Here is a 17,717-nt window from a genome sequence, read left to right as displayed (position 1 = left end):
GAGCTGATAAAAATGCAAGAACATCATCCTTTTAGTATTACAAAAACTCAGTTTCCTCACAAGCCAATAAATGAAGAGATGAAAGGCAAACAATGCAAGAAAAGGCATTCACAGAGCTCTCTTGAACTTCGGGGAGAGGAGGATAAAAGCAAAGGGAAACACTTAAATCCCTTTTTGATGACAAAATACACTCTCAGGCCATAAATGATAAACACTGATATTCTGTCACAAAATCCATGCAATTCTAGGAAGCTGCAAGATGGAAGTTTACTTATGGAAGTATATTACTTCAGAAGTAATTCTGAAATCCCTGATTATTTAAGCAAATTAACAGATACAGAGAAAATCACTTAAAATAACTTTTCATTAAATATTACTCCGTTTTCTGCTTGAGAAATGTAGTTCCCATTACTGTCATACTCATTTATTCAAAACTTCTATAGAAACTTCTTGACAAATCTGTTCCTCCATATTTTCACCCTTCGAATTCACATCAAAAGTTTAGGGTTTGTATCAGGCCAGTGATACCAATTTCTGGTCCTGAAAGCTTATCTCCGTAATTAAAACAACACAGCAGAAATTTCAAATACATTATTTGCACAATTTTAACTATACTTTGACCAGCACAAGAAAGATGTGGAACTGCTGCAACTGATCCAGAGGAGGTACATAAAGATGCTCCAAGGGCTGGAGCACTTCTATGAAGAAGGCTAAAAGAACTGGGCTTGTTTTATCTTGGAGAAGAGAAGGCTCTGCAGAGACCTAATTGTTGACTTCAAGTACTCGAGTGAAGCTTATGAGCAGGAAGAGGATGGACTTGGCACATGGGCAGACAGCAACAGCACAAGAGGGAATAGGTTTAAAATAAAATAGAAAGAAATTTAGTTTAGACACTTCTTTACTCAGAGAGTGGTGAGGCAACAGATTACCCCAGAAAAGCCGTGGATGTCCCACATGCCTGGAGACATTCAAGCCCTGGTTGGATGGGGCCTTGGGCAGCCTGATCTGGAGGCATGGGGCTGGAACTGAGTCCAACAACAAGTTCGAAACATGGCAGGGGGTTGGAACTGAGTGATTTTAAGGTTCCCTCCCATCTAAGCTGTTCTACAATAAAGAGAACAAACTCTAGTGTGAGTATAAATACACATGCGTACACATATACACAAAAGAACAAAAAACTAAGTCTTACAAGCCATTTTGGTATGACAGGATAGTGAGATATTTCATTGTCACTTCATTATTTGTATTATTTCCTTCTTAATCTTTAATCAGTTCAAAAACATCAGTTCACAGGCTATGATGAACAGGCGAAGGTCAAGTACAACAAGAAGTTTGTTAAGTTGTAAGGTAATTAAATTGTTTAAGATCACTTCAGTTACATCACTGATGAAGGATAACACATTTTCAACAAACTGCTCCCTGAATTTATTTCCAACCTCATCTAACTAGTTAAAAAACCAAAACCTTACATCACAGAGTCAATAAGGATCTGCAGGAACAAGTAATGAATTCCAGTTATTGTCACAAGCTGTTACACTAACTCCCTCAGAAAATTATCTTGAGCAAGCAGTGACAATTCCCCCAAAAAATCCCTCAGCATCAGTTAGAGGTTTCAGGCATAAGGCTTAATTACCATTAATGTCTGCCTTTAGGATTTATTTTGAACACAGCAGGACTGTTGTCTTGTGTGGGCACATTTGACAGAAGAGCATTTCAGAGTGTGAAAGTTTAGACAACAACTCTTCTCTCAATTAGAAGTTCCAATACAGTTTGCATGAAATTCTTAGCACTATTTCCCAATCTGTTTATAAGCCTTATGGAGAAAAGCCACATTGTGAAGATGTGTGTTTCTAAGATAGAAAGCAAATTTGTCCAACCATGTCCAGTCTGCAGCAGGCTCTTAAAGAATTTTAGTGACATAAATGAGCCCAGGCACCCCAAAGTCTACAAGTATTAGGAATCTCCAAAACCCTTGCCAGCTTTCTCTTAGTAATAAATTGACATTTATTTCTCAGGAGGTGATTTAGGAGTTTCTCACATATGAACAAATCAATTGATCTATCTGACTGCACTTCTGTATTCCATAAGCAAACGCATCAGGTTATATCAGGTCACATCAGCACTTGCTTCAATTGCCTGAACATCAAAGTCACAAGCGATCACCTACATCACCATGGCTGTACCCTGGTGTGACTCCAAAGATCCATAATCAATGTTCATACAACAATGCTCTCTCTTAGTGGAGGAAATACCTACCATAGAGCCAACAGTAATTATAAACCTTATTAGAACCAGATCTCAACTTCCTGACTTATAGTGAAAGCAATGAAACTTTATCTGCTGACATGAGATACGGCCATTTGAAAAGAACCACAAACAGCCAATATTAATTGTTGAATACGCCATAAGTGGGGAAAGGAGCCAGATTACTTTTTTTTTTTTTCTTTTTTTTTTTTTTTTTAATCTTTAGGACTTGACCCGACAACGGGAATCCAGCAAGTGACAGATTGCTCACAACAACTTTTCTTTTCTGTTCTGTAAAAGGAAGATTTTGGCAGAAAAAAAAAGTACAGCTACACACCCTTTAATCAGAAAATTTATCACAAGTTAAAACCACACAGTCAAATACATACACTGTATGGTATAAAATGTTTCACAGAGGTGACAGTAATGACAACAGCATTAAAGAGGGTTTCTCATATTTCCTGCAGATAGTACTCTCTCACCTAATTAATTGATACCAGGGGCACATGAGCCTTCATTTTCCTCTTAGTTCAGAATATCTGTGGAAGAATGCTTTAGAAGATCTCATTCCCAAACAGGAAAGAAGCTTCTCTCCTCATAAATCTAGATCCCTGCATGCTGGGAATGCAACTTTCAGAGGCCCACAAAACAGTGTCACCCAATTGGGGAAGACAACAACCCCCAGTGCCTTAAAGGGAAAGAAACAAGTATTGTTTCAGGACTTTTCAAGTGCAATTAAATGACCTGACATGACCGGAAAAGCCTGAGCTCAACCCAAAGTTCCCACATGGACTTTCTACCTTTTTCCTTTGAGTCTGTGCCATTATTCTTCAGATCAACCAGATTTATGTATTTCAGCTGCACCAACTAAGAAATCCAAGCAAATTAAAAATAATTTTTAAAAAAATTAGATCAAGCTCATGTTAATACACAGTGATGCAGAGAAAACAAGAGTAGCTGATCTCTTCACTTGCAAAAGGCATTAAGATATTAAGAACACCTACTACCCATAGAAGCTTGTACTTCAATTCACAACATTTCCTTTTGGACAGTTTTTCAGAGCATCTCATTACCTGAGATCAGAGCTTATATTCAAAGCAGAACTCAGTGAACTCCGAACTCGCAACAAGGCCACCTAGGATTTCCTTCTCTTAAGCTGTTAACTGAAAAGGATCCAGCAGCTCCAGCCCTTGAGACAGAAGAATGAGCAGAGCAAGCCTTTTCCTCCTTGATATTAGTTCAGGGAATAAGTGGATGCCTAGGTCACACACCATTAAGGAGAACCCTTCTCTCAGGCATTCCACTTAATCAAAATCTGTGCCACAGGAGATTTTATTACCCAAGTACTTCTGCAGCTTCATTAGAAGTGACAACATTTATAGACTAAAAAAGAATCTGAAACTGCTGTTTAAAAACATAAACTAATAGAGGATCATCAAGTGAAATATAAACCAGCAGTTTGAATAGATCAAAGACAGATCATAGCAACAAGAAAACCCAAAAGAATGTTCTGTGCAGCTGTGCTGAAGCCCTGTAGTTGCGCTATCACTTTTCCAATGGTTATTTTAAAATGATACTCTGAAAAGTATCAAGTCCTGTCATAACACAACCTGAGACAAATGAATGGAGAAAGTGATTCTGCAAAATAAACAGAAATTCAAGGGAAACTGACGTAGTCACACTTACTTTTTGCTCAGTCCTGACATACTGGCACAGGTTCACTTTAAAGCAAGAATCAAGGAAAAACAATTCTGAAGCTGGTAAAGGGCTTGATTTCACACTTTCTGACTTCATTTGAAAAGCACCACTGAAATCACCTGAATCCAAACAGGATGTTAAAAATGCTGCCTTGATTTCACAAAAGATTATATTCAGATGTACAGTCTGAACGCTGGGATGATCATTTGTAGTGGAATTCCAAGGTCACAGCCTGAACCAATATGTGAGCACGTGACTGCCTGGAGCAGGGCAGGAGCTATAGACACCCCTTCAGTCTCACTGATGATTCTGGGAGCGTGTGTGCAATCTGAGTCTGTGCAGGTTCCCTTTCCTCCCAGCCCTCCTCTCCTGCGGGGCGAGTACAAATGGAAGAAGGCTGCATTCCTCAGCTGGCCCCTTTCTCCAAACTGTTACTGGGAGGGGTGAGGTAATTTCTCTTTGATCTTTTCCTATAGCGCCTATTTCTCAAATAAAGGCTCTGTCATCACCTACATCATTTCACAGAGGTTTTCACTCTACTTAAATGCTTACTACAACATCACACAGAGTGTAAGTATTGGTTTCTGCCATTGGTAAGTGGCAAGATGAAATTAACACACCTCCTTTTCATTCTTCATCACTTATAATGCATACAGCAGACTTTTGCCTGAAAGTAACTGGAGTCAGGTGGAATAAAAATCTGACTCATTAATTAAATGATCACCCTTTTTAAGAGAGAAGAAATGGTGGTGAGGACAAAGAAAGCAAATGATTCTACAAACAAAAGCACTTGCAGATAGATGTTCTCCACCCAAATGGAAGTGAACACATAAGGTAAGAGTGCACCACATAAACGCGCTGAGCCAGGACAATCATCTTGCAAAAAGTACTGATTTGCATGCTGAGATTTGCGTCTCCACTAAGTGCACTACGTAATGCAGTTGAGTGGGAGCCAGACTACCAGTTATTAAGCTTGAAAGGATGAAAACCACTTCTGAGACTCCAAAAAGAACAGCTCTAATAGTTAGATGCTCCAGACTCCTTTTTGTTGAGTCAAAGTAATACAATACTCAAATAGCTCCTGCTCCCATTCTCACCAATAACATCATTTGCTCTATGTCCCTGCCACAAATCTAAAACAATCACTGCTAATGAGCAAGTATTCCTGACTCTTATTGGTTTCAGACAATAAAACTGATAAATGCCAGCTAAAACTTCCCAAAATTACAAAATAGCATTAGGGGATTGTTGCAGCTGACTTTGCCTGTCTTGTACCAGAATACAGCTTCAAGCGCTCCTCCTCAAACAAATCATTCCTTTTCTCACACTGATCACCAGCCAAGGCAACGTGACCTCTCTTGCATCAGGATGAGCTTTGAGCATGTTTCCTCCCACCCTACCCAACCACAGAAAGGTTTAAACATCCCACAACTCACACAAATCAAAATGAGAGAAGGAATTGAAACAGTGAAAGTTTACCTGAAAAATTCCGAGACACAAGCATCGTTGTGAGGATTGCACCCTGTGAGGGAGAAAAAGCAGGGATAACAGACAGTGTCACTCACCTCAGGAAGGGACTTTACCCATGGAGAACAGAGTGAATTAGATACCAAAACACAGAGGCATACTAGTGCTACTCTTGAAAGCCCTAGGATCTCCAGTATGTGGCTGCTGGACTTGGCATGAGACCGTTCAGTCTTGCCTTTCTAGAGCAGCTGCTAGAGGCTGAGGAGGATATAGCCTTGGAGATCTAAAATGGCACCAAGTACGGTGTTTAAACACTCACTTGCCTCCTAGCTTGCAAGTAGCTGCTCCGCACAAAATCCAGAGGCTTTCCTTAGCTACAAGGCACCCGATATACTACTACTAAGAGGTGGAGAGTGATCACAACTAAAAACCTCAGAATTTGAAAATTAGCTGTTTTACTTCTACTTTTATGCAGAGAAGTAAAAGACACAATTATACAGCACAGCAACAAAGGAAGCTTGCAGTTTTGGAGAAAGAAACTACACGGCTCCTCAATACAATTTTTTAGCACCTTGTACTGGAGTCAAGGTACTTCACTAACACAATTGATCTAATCATAACAAATATTTTGCCAGCAAAGCATTAACCTCAACTTCAGAATGTTAACAACAACAACCTACCCATCAGTTATGATATACTTACCTTCAGCTTCCTTCTAGCATTGAACTTTCTCAAGCATTCCACAGTCTCCTGCCTGTGCATCATTGAAGCAACAGTAGATCGTTGCTGAAAAACAGGAACAGAAAAATAAACCAGCAACTTAGTCTCACTAAATCATCTTGGGGAGCTCTCCTCACTATCACATCATCATAATATGAAAACCAACATGGCTGAACCTCTCATCACTGAATGGCTGCAAAACACTGCGGCCATTTCATAGCTTACAAACTTCCCAAACTAGCAGAAAATGTCTAGTCAGGGGACCGTTACAGGACTGTGCCTAAGAAAAATGTGGCCCAAGTACAAGTGAGTATCAACGCTCTATGTCTCCCACACACATCATGGGTCAAAATACTAATAAGGCAAAGTCAAACTAACAAGAACACCCATGAAGGTCTGACTTGGAGACACTACAGAAAATATACAGATTGCATTATGAACAGCCTCCAATGGAAAATTCCAAGCAGTAAGTAAATATTAGAGAGTGGCAGCCATCCTGGTAACTCCTTGCACCTAAGTGCCTGACTAACAGAGACCTCAACATCTTTTCATCAGTTTTGCAAAAATAGATTTTCAGTGTCTAAGAGAAATAATAATATACATACATTACATCAGTACAAAAACCAGGGCGTAATCTCTAGCCAGTGATGCACACCTGTCACCCACAGTAGACTGGGATCCCATCAGCTGCAAAAAGAGGACTTCCCAGAAGTGCTGACAGTCATTCAGAGCACATGAGGAAAACAGAGACTGATGCTGCCAGGCATTTAGAGCACATGAGGAAACCAGAGACTAATGCCAAAGTAGCTGTCGCTCATGCACAGAGCTGCAAGCCTGTATTCCCTTTACAAGGACAGTGGGAGAACGACTAACTTGGCAGATCAGACTGTACAGACCAGCCATTACCTTTCTTCTGCTTGGAAGAAAATATGCAATGCCCAAGAGAACTATAAACCACACTCAGATTCATCTAGTTCCATAGGAAATCTCTGCTTTCATCCTGACTTTGAACTAGTCATCTGCTGCACTATGCATCAGGGTATGGAAGGAGAAAGTAAATAAGCTGAATTCCACAACAACTTGGATAATCACTACTTAACCAGCCTCCTGTGAAGTGACATTGATGTCCACTTGTTCATCTCTGCCTTAAGAAAATCAGGATGTACTTCCAAAGTTTAGAGATGCTAAAATTCAGTGATTCAGATAAAACAGTGAGACTTTTTCTCACATCTGCTTCAGAGAAAACATATCTCCAGTATGAAGGCCTATGTTGTGTCTATGTAGACCACAAATGGCTATGAAGTGAAACCAAACTCCTCATAACTCAGAGAATAAAATCCTTTCTTTCACCATTTTATATTACATCATCATGGGGAGTGAGCTGTAGTATATACAGTTTTAGTTACAGGCACTGGAACAAATGTTAAATATACAGGAGCTGCTATTGATGACAAACATGCACAGAGTGAAAAAAGCCCTCAGAGATGCATAAAGTCTCAGCTAGTGTAAAATCTTGACTTCCAAGTAACTCATTGCTTGACAGCTCACTCTACTGTTACACAGATGTTCACATAAATAAGGTTAAATAGCTAATTTGTTGGTTTGTGGAGGAAGGAAAAACTACAATTTCTGAAGAACAAATGAGTTAAGAAACACATCAGATGCATAGAAAGCAGAAGTACATTACGGTATTACAACAGCATCTGCTTAGACTTAGCTGGAAATAATCTTCAGAGATTAAAAAAAAAAGTGTGCCACTGCTGCCCTTCCCTGTGCCCACTCACAGCTACATTCTAGGATTTCCTTGTCCACTTTGCAAAAGATGAAAAACACCCATGTGTAGAATCCGGCAGTGCAAAAAATAACTACATAGGAAGGCCACAAAAGACCTTACACTGCTTTGAAATTTACAACCAGTCAAGCTGAAACACAGCAGAAATGTTCCAGCATTGCAAAGATACAGTGCAATAAATTGAAGCTTAAGATGAAGAACAAAATAATCCTAAAATATTTTGCCTGTTGCATCTGACATCTTAGGATGATATGTACTGGGATTGGAGATGTGGAGAAAAACAGAAACTATTGACATTCACAAGACTTGTAAAAGAAAGAGGCATTCATTTTTTCCTACAATGGCAATAAAAGCACCACAGTATGACGAAGTTGGCTTGTTGAAGGTCAGCCTCCAAAAATCACAGTCTGATAGATTTATAGTATTCTGAGCTCCTCTGCAGCTAAGTCTTCTTGATGTGTCAGTTCAGGGTAAACTACAAGTCAAAGTGTAGCAGAGAAAAACACTTACGCAGACCCATGGATGTTTGAGAGCCTGGTCAGCTGTGATGCGCTTTGCTGGGTTTATTGTCAGCATCTGGTTGATCAAATTCTTTGCTTCAGGAGTCACAGTGTCCCACTCAGGTGATGGGAACTGAAAGAGGAAGAAAGGAGAGATGATGAACTGAAAATATCCTTTCCTACTAGCAAAAGAGATTCTCTCTTCTAAACAACTGAACTCCAGCTTTTGCCCTTTTAATACCAGGGCTATATATTTGCAGAAAACCATAAATTTTGGAAAACGTCATGCTGAATGAATCCAGCAAATGAAATATACCAGACAGTAGGACATACCTGTACCATTCATCAGACACAGGCAGGTGTCTCATCACTCGTACCTCTGAACTTCTTACATACTCAACAGTTAAAGTAAAGTCATAGGTCTTTTTGACAGAGTTCTGACATAAAGACAAGCACTAGGTTCTTTTATCCTACCTTGCTCTTTCTCCAACACACAAAGAAGCTGCAACAGCATATACAAAAGTCACAAACATAACTGCACCAAAGCTTCATGAAAGCAATAACCACTGACACAAAAATCCTATCACGTATATCTTCCCTACCATAAAGCACAACATACTGGAACAATCCCAGTCACTTAGGCCTAGCAATGCATTGGCAAGTTGTTTGCAAGCATCTATCATACAATAAAACATTACTCAGGGAGCAAAAGAAGCGCTATAGAGGAGGGGAACACAGAAGCATGGAAACAAAGAAAATAATCTCAGTTTTAGCTGCCGGTCATGGAGGAGAGGGTAACTCCTCTCACCTATGATTCCAGATGAGATGTTTACACCATCCTCCAGATTCTTGCATGTTGTACAGATGACAGCATGCTAATACGAAATGTGGTAAGTTTCACTCTTATGCATCTACCATTCAAACACGGGTGAACTTGAGTCCTCAAAGATAATTGCTGTTGGGTTACATGTTCCCTGACTTTAAAGAAGCAGGGAAGAGAAGATTGATCTATCCCAAGACAACTTTCTTACATACTACAACATTAAGAAAAAGTTTATCCCATTTCTTTTCTCCTGCATCTTGTACGTTGCTCTGTTGGATCATGAAAATGCACTCTTATCTGATTTATCAACTTCTGCATTCTCAGACATCAGCAACACATTACACAATTTGCTCGGAAAACATTGAAGGAGGCTACTCAAAAATGATAATAGCTCTCAACCAAGACACTTCCCACACACTCCAACACTGAAATATTCATAACAATGTCTTGCAAAACCCCTCTCCAATAGCACAAGGTCCAGTTTACAATTGTCACTGCCTCTACAGGTAGCAGATAGAAGTCCAGTGCTGGGGGATAAGGACATCAGGGAGTATGCGCTAGTAAAACCTGAGCTATTTTCTGCCACACAGATAAGGGGAAGAATCTACTGTAATCTCTTCTTCTAGACAAGAATTCAAAAACAAGTTGACAAAGTATTGGAGGCACAGGGATCAGACAATTCACTCCTCATGATCTACAGAAAGTGTTGGCTACTTAATCCCTGAAGTGCTTTGAAAATCCCCATCTACATAATTAGTACAAAATCACTTCAAATGAGAACAAGCAACACAGAAAGAACACAGCAACAAAAGGGGCAGGAAGGCAAGAGACAAACACACATCCATTTAAAGCTATCAAATATGAATACATCACTTCTCTCTCAGGAAGCCACTGAGCCAAGACACAGGGTAAGGCAGATCTTTGTTCTCACCAGTATAGCAGCTCTCATGGACTCAGGCCCCGAATCTGAGAGGCAGATGAGGTCCATCAGAACCTCAGCTCCCTCCCCCCATCTAAGCCCCAATGTAGCCCAACAAAATGAACTCCCCAACTGCCTCTTAGTACTCAATTCTGCAGGCTAGTATTTCTAGGAATTCCTTTTCTCCTCCCAGGCCTCTCTTCATGCGGAAAAATTTAATTCAAACATTCAACTTGTCATGTCCAGACCATATTTTACATAATCTTTGCTCCCCAATGCTAATCTCTTTCCTACTCCTTTCCTTCAGGCGCCTCCTGCACCTCAAGGTTTGGCATTCTCTGAGAACTATTCCAGAAGTGCCTGGTTTTCACTACATACTCCAACCCAACATGCTGATCCCTCCACAAAAACACTCCTCCAAAAGCTCTTGCCAGCCAAGTCTTCTCACTGGGCTCCACACAGTCCACTGCTGGAGTAAATTCCACTGCACCACAGAGAAGATAGGCGGTCCTAATGTAAGCTATTATTCTCCAGAACAGTTCCCAACACTTTTAACTAGACCTTGATTAAGACCAGCTTCTTCAGTCTACCTTCCTTTTGCTCCCCTTAGAGCGTTAACATTGCCTACATGTTCAGCACTCTGTGGCAAACACAGTAGAAAACACCATTGTCCACCATCTCCATTTCCAGCTCTGCATTTCCCTAATGACCAATAATGTCTCGATGCCCTCTGCGATGCTGTCCACATATCCTCTCAGTAGCCCCAAACAGGACTGTATCCCAGGCAGAGAAGACGAGATGTATGAACACGCCAAACATCATTTTGCACAGTAGCTTGGGGCCTGCTGCTGGACGCCAAGATAATGCCATGTTTTGGATGGCTTCTACACCCATGCAGGTACTCAGCAAGAAAGTGCCCTTACGTCATAGGCTCCGGCTTTGATCTGCTGATAGAGTTTGTGCTGATCTTCATCCCAAAAGGGAGGGTACCCCACTAGTAATATGTACAGAATCACTCCTGGGAGGGAGAGACACAGATACACTCTGGTTAGGCTAATATGCCAATTACTCCTTCAGCCCATCTACCTTCCCTCTTGACAGTCCCCAAGACAATGACTACTCTAGATCTTCACTTGTCATCATATTTAGTTCTCCAAGATACTAAAAGACAGTACAGACTTCTCCTCTTTTGAATCTCATCTTGGCACTTCATGTTCAGTTCTTAACCCCAGCCATCAGGAGCTAGAACAGGTGCATGATGTCCTTTACCCTCCTCCCCCATTATCTTGGCTGGTGAGCCACAACTCCCAGCTGCTTTCATGATAAATGAAGTCACATCCCCTGGGGTTGCTGCGCAGCAGGGGACTTTTTAGGAAGGAATCAGTTTTTAGATGCTTGCTGTGCACGGTCTTGGGACAAAAATGTCATTGATAAAACTATCACTCCTGGCCTGCAGAGAACTGTACAGTCCACATCAGGCAACACAGATATCACATGTCTCTAAACTTATCAGTCTCAGATATATTTACACCTCTGTTCAGTATTCCATTTTCTACAGTTAGTGTGATAGGAAATTGCTGCAGTGGCCTAAAAACAACTGACTCTGCAAAGCACAGAACAGCCCTATCTCAAGTTTCATGCATCTGATGGATGGCCTGAAGAAAGAATTAGGAGCCAGAATCAAAGGAGTTTAGGCTCTAACAGTAACTCCAGCTACACAAGGTGCTTATTCTCAAGTGTCTTCATCTCTCCACCCAACAAGGAGCATTGTGCACCCTCCCAGCAATAGGCTGTAAGGAATTGCTCCTATATTTGAAAAGGTTGCATAAAGTATAAAATATTTGGACAGAATCTTACCACATGCCCATATATCGACTGGTTTTCCATAAGGATCTTTTCTTAAGACTTCAGGGGAGAGGTAGCCTGGAGTGCCAGCAAACCCTGCCAGGAAATGAATGACATGAAGTACAGTTCTCAAGCAGAACAGGATATTATCATATCATAAAATCCACTATCCATAACTTTCAAAACCTAGTATCCCCAACCCCATGTTTGACAAGGCTCTCTGTAGGCAGACCAACAGAATGAGACAAAAAATAAATAAATAAATAAATAAATAAATAAATAAAAGAGAGAGAGAAAGAAAGAAAACCACACGAGGCTGAACATCTGTGTATTGCAGGAAGAACAGAAAAACAGAAAAGAAGGAGGGAGCATGGCAACTAGCTGGGTACAAACTCGTACACTGTATATCCCATATGCTTCACATCAGAGTTACGTGTAATGGTTTGGAGTTGGAGAAGGCTAGATATAGATGGGACATATCCCATTACCAAACAGTGTGGGCAGATCAGGAGATGTAGCTGTCTCTCCAGAATCTCCACAGCACTGCGGAGTCTCAGAGCTGATGTTAAGCCTGAGAAGATCTCATTTCTAATTATGTTTTACCTAAACAAAGGTACAGTAAAGATCCAAATGTGCCTGAGAAGGCCGGTTCAAGTGCATTTCTGTAAAATGACCAAACAAAATTCCAGATCTCTGCACTCCTAAGTCATAGGAAAGTTTGGATCAGGGTCTAAACTTAGCAATTGCATTCACCTCTGACGCTAGAATCTACTAAACAATAACAGAAAAATGGAGGAATACATGGACATTTTTTTCTGTCATTCTGTGCAGAGGCTCATATCTGAGGACACAGAGGCTGGGATGGTGGAAGTAGCTGTACTAAATGCACGCAAAAATGCTGGAAGAGCTGAGAGAGAATGCCTAGGATGGGTACAACTCAATCAGTAAAGGGGTGAGCAGAAGTGAGAAACCTCAAACATTCTTACCAAACCAGGCCTGCTGCTCTCCCTGCACTTCAATAGCCAGTCCAAAGTCAGCCAGTTTGACAGCAGCACCTTTACATTTACTTGCCAGTAGCAAATTCTCAGGCTGGGGAGAAGAAAGGAAAAGAAAAAAAGGGTGGGGGTAAGAATGAAAGATTGATATCCTCATTAAAACCTTCTATCTTTGCATTCACATCATTAAATTCAATCTGCTGACAGCAGGCACGCACTTAAGCTGTTCAGATGAAAGCAGAGCAACAACAACAAATGGCCTTGACCTAGAGTGGCAGAAAATCTTCAAATCTAATACAAATCCTCTATAGGAGCTGGAGCCTCACCCAGTCCAGCCCATACATTACAAGCTGACACCAGAGGGCACTGACAGTACAGTTCCTGAAGCACAGAACCCAAAATTTGTTTTTGTCATCCCCGCAGAAAGTAATGTGGAGCAAGGGAAGAGAATGGGATGCAGCAGATAAAATCTACAGTGATGTTTCTCCCCATGAACATTACATAGTCCTCAAGGCACTGGAAAAGTAAATATGATGTTAATAGGGTCTGCCAAATACAGAGCTGTAATGTGGGATGGCATCATCTAGATAGGCAGTAGCTTTCATCCCTTACAGAAAAAGCCTCAACCTCAAATTGGCAACAACACTGAGTGCTCTCGTATGCTATTGTTTTCATGCTGCAAATCCTTACACACAGTAGTAAATATGGTGTCATGCTACTGCCATTATCACCTGTACTATGTGCAACCATGTCACTTGCTCCAGGTGCCAGGCATGGGAGACAGACTACTCCTTCCCATCATGTGAATCTTACTTGAGTCATAATTCTGTTGTGTTCCAGTAGAAGACTTCAGCAGAAGCCTCAGTACAGCTCCAAGAATTGTACCAAGACAGTCAGCAGCTTCCTCTGTAGCACCACAGCAGCTAGTTACAACAGACTAATTGAAACCTCAAAGGCTTTCAGGTGGTGGCTATTACAGATCAGCAGGAAACACAACAGAGACAAGGAACGACAAATGTCATTTCACATCTTACTCCTTTCTGATCATTTGTGCAATTCATATCAACTTGAGTTTTTAACCCAGACAGATGGAAGCCTGGAAATACAGAAATGAGACTTCATCTCTTTTTCACAAATCTAATGAAGCTGTGTTTTTGCATCCTGATTGCCACTTTCACCCCCCTGAAACACTCCACCCCTGTTCTGCCTAACAGGAACGAGATGCTATGCTCATTCACATGCCTTAAAAGTACTGGACACATTCCTTGCTTTTGCTCTGAAAGAAAGGAGGAAAACTTTGCCCATCACAGCCCTTGCCATAAATGACATGAAAATAAGGGGGAATGGTTCTCAATAAACTTTGATGGCACCATTTTTTCCCTATGTGGAAAAGCCTGTGTTAATTAAGCTATGAAAATTCACCAGTATAAACAAGTCTTTAAAGCAGTTGACCAGTGAAGTATTCTGAAAATCCCTCTGAACTTCAGGTCACTCTTAGGCTTGGCCTGAAACACTGAAATTTAGGTCAAGCTTATGCCAGCTAAGCATCATTTCCTTCTAAACTACAAACACTGCAAGGCTGTGTTTATCATCCATGCATGTTTGCCTACACGCACTTTTCGTAAGGAATGAATGCATTCCTCAGTTTCTTACTGTTTTGTCCCTGTGGGTAGTTTGATATTCTAAGTTCTTTTAGAGAACAAGAGCCAGAAGGCCAGTTTACAAAAGGTGCAAGAGACAACTTCACATGAAGCAAGTTCTGCAGTTATTGTACACTGATTCTGAAAGGCCAAGCTTTTGGCAAAGAGCTATGACATTAAATAAGGAGCATGAGATCTATTATTTCTAAAAGGAATGGATAATCCTCAGGCCTGGAATGTTTCAGTGAATTGGAGGAAGCAACACAAGAAATATATTAAGTACTGTGGGGAGTGTCTAGTTTTAAACAAGTTAACAACTAACACAAACGAAACTTGGGAAGCAAAATAGGTGATGTAGAAACACAGGATACAAAAGAAAACTGGCATCATCTTGCACTAGAAAACACTACCTATTTTCACAGAAGCCCTAATTTTGGGAAGTAGTGCCTCTTGGAAGTTGCCCTTCTCATGGGCAGGTATCAGCTCTAAACTCTGAGCAGCCATTCCACACTAGATCACTGTCCACAGTGCTCTGAATCAGAAAGCCAAGAGTGTTGCATGGGAGTCTGCCAGAAATACTAAGAGCTACTATCCGCCCAATAGATGAAATTGGTTTGGGTTGAAAGACACCATAAAGACCTACTTCCAGTCTCCCTGCTGTAGGCAGGAACACCTTCCACTTAATACAGGATGTGGCAGAACACTGCCACTGAGTTTGCAACACATTTTTTACTTCTTTGCAACATGCTCTAGGTATCCCTGCTTGAAGCAGTCGAGTTGGACTAGATGATCCCAAGTAGTCCCTTCCAACCTCAATCATTCTGCAACTCTATCAAAATATTTTTCTACCTGTTATGTGCTGTATAACAATCTAGAACCAACACTAGTAGCAGGTGTCATCCTGCATTAAATTTCACTGGACCACAGGTGGTCATCACCAACCCCATTTTAGACAGAGAAGGCTGCAGGGCAGGTAGACCTTCTTGCACAAGCCTCTTCGTTCCGGAGCCCGCCCAGCTCCCAGTACAGCCAGCACCACACATGAAGGGAGTTTTAAGTAAGACCATTGTGGGGGCTCTGTGTCTATAAATGTGTCAAAGTGGCAGACGGCTGATTTACTCGTTGTTCTACTAGCCAGCAGCTTTGTATTTTGATCCAAAGCTTCTACTGATGAGTAAAGAAAGAAATAACATGAAAAATTCTTGTTGTGCATCTCTGTCCTAGCCCAATGGCATGCGTTTGGCAACAGTGAAGAATAAAAATATACATGTTCTATTTAGACAAACTCATCCTGGCAGATTGAACAGAGAGTGCCCCAGGTCTCTAGAGATCTCTTCAACAGCAGACCAGAAAGCGTCCTTCATTATAATGAATCCTACCCAAATTTCTCTGAAAGTCCACTGCTGTCTGATATCACAACTACACAGTCCAGGAGCTCCCTCAGAGATGCTGAGCACTGACAAAGTTCATGAGGAACGATAACTTCCTTGGGAACTCAGTACACTCTCTAGAAAAATATAGTGAATTTGTGCTTCAGGAACAACTGTGCCCAGCTGTAGTGAAGGGAAACAAAATGAAAACAAACAAATAAAGAAGATACAAAAGACAAGGCCCTGCTAGCTGGCAAAGTAATTCCTGTCTTGCCTCTTCCAATGATGCCCTGGCTGCTCCTCAGCCTCTGTGGCACAGAGGAAATATTACCTTCAAATCCCTGTGCACGATATCATGCTGGTGAATGTGATTCACACTCTCCAGTATCTGATGAATACAGTGGCTGCAAAATAAAGGGAGAGAGACACCGAGTTACACATGCATATACATATATTTGGCACCTCATCCCAGAGCATTTTCCCAGCTTTTATATTTGTACTATGGAGAGCTGAGGGCCCCAGGCTGAATCCCTTGGTTGTGCCCACAGGATGCCCAGCTCAGTGCTGTCACCATTTAACACTCCCATCCATTCAGCAATAGGATGCTAGACATCTTAGCTACATTAGGACCACAGAGCTTCTTGCCTATCTGTCATTGTCCCCTTCCTTTCCTTTCCACTGCACTAAAGCATCCCACTAGTTCCCCTAGCCAGTAATGCCCACCCTGCACAGGGAACTGAGACACACGGGTAGCTGAGAACAGCAGCTGAGACTGGGCACGCAAGGCCCAGCACTTCAGGAAACACTGAACGAGGCTACTCCAAGCATAGAGTAAACTTTAGAAAGCAGCAAACTCCTGCAGTAAGTTCAGGATGAAGACTCCTGGGTGCTTGCCAATTTGCAAAGCTTTAAAAGCAGCATCTCAAGCACTTTACATACACAATGTGCGTGTGTACACACCCGCTTACTGGGTGCCTTTTAAGTACAGATCCCACTTAAGAGGTTAGCAATTTGAAAAGCAGACAGCCTGTGTTGAACACAGTGTGCTGCACTGCCCCAGCTTACAGAAAACCAATGCCTCTGTCACTCTCCTTGTCGTAATCACAGAGAAAAAAAAAGCAACCCCACCTTTACACCTGACACGTTAGAACAGTGCAACACAACCATGGAAGAGATTTCTGGTTGAAATGATCAATTCTGTCACAAATCTACTCAGCTCTTAGAAAGACACGGGCATTTTGGCAGTCAGCATGTGGGTAACTCCAATGGGTTGTGCCTGTGAGCTCACTGTCCGCTCACTGAATTCTGCGCATCTCAGGGGAACAAATTAAAAATACTTCACTGAAAGGAAATCGTCTACATTAAAAGATGGGAAGAGATCGAGAAAAGGAAGAGGAGAGATGAAGCACTGTGTATGTTACCCCTGCCTCTCCAGAGCTGGCAGCACAAGCCTCAGGGTTGGAGTCCATGAATATCTCCTTGCTCCCAAAACAAAAATGTATAATTAGAACAGAGCTGAGTCTGAGTGAGAGAGATTTTCTGGCCAAAAATGGCAAAAGTGTGAGGTGTCCCAGGCGAGCCAAGTGCGGCAGATTGGCACAGACCTCGCTCCCTCGCTCTCCCAGCCTGCTCTGGAATTCAGCACAGCATGGGGGGAGAAAGGGAGGAGGAGTTTCATTCCGTCATCTTATGGGCACTGTGAGT

The 17,717-nt window shown here is 41.6% G+C and overlaps 1 protein-coding gene across 50 annotated transcripts in view; it reads right to left on the bottom strand.

The window, feature by feature from the left end:
- The window catches only part of CAMK2G (calcium/calmodulin dependent protein kinase II gamma), a 120,577-nt gene that overhangs the window by 29,393 nt on the left and 73,467 nt on the right, over positions 1-17,717 (bottom strand). For 46 of the 50 annotated variants that reach the window (XM_085554293.1, XM_085554294.1, XM_085554301.1 and 43 more), the window contains exons 6-12: positions 16,345-16,417; positions 12,995-13,097; positions 12,021-12,104; positions 11,087-11,181; positions 8,432-8,554; positions 6,112-6,195; positions 5,422-5,464 (exon numbers count right to left, since the gene is read on the bottom strand). In XM_085554293.1, the coding sequence (XP_085410419.1) occupies positions 5,422-5,464; positions 6,112-6,195; positions 8,432-8,554; positions 11,087-11,181; positions 12,021-12,104; positions 12,995-13,097; positions 16,345-16,417 (605 nt within the window). The remainder of the gene's footprint in view (positions 1-5,421; positions 5,465-6,111; positions 6,196-8,431; positions 8,555-11,086; positions 11,182-12,020; positions 12,105-12,994; positions 13,098-16,344; positions 16,418-17,717) is intronic. The other 4 variants (XM_085554326.1, XM_085554328.1, XM_085554329.1 and 1 more) reach the window with 1 other exon arrangement.

Source organism: Coturnix japonica, chromosome 8, assembly GCF_054131305.1.
Source record: "Coturnix japonica strain WE chromosome 8, WE-NBRP24, whole genome shotgun sequence".
NCBI lineage: Eukaryota > Metazoa > Chordata > Aves > Galliformes > Phasianidae > Coturnix > Coturnix japonica.
The sequence above is the reverse complement of the archived record's forward strand: the minus strand, read 5'-3'. Positions and strand labels throughout refer to the sequence as shown.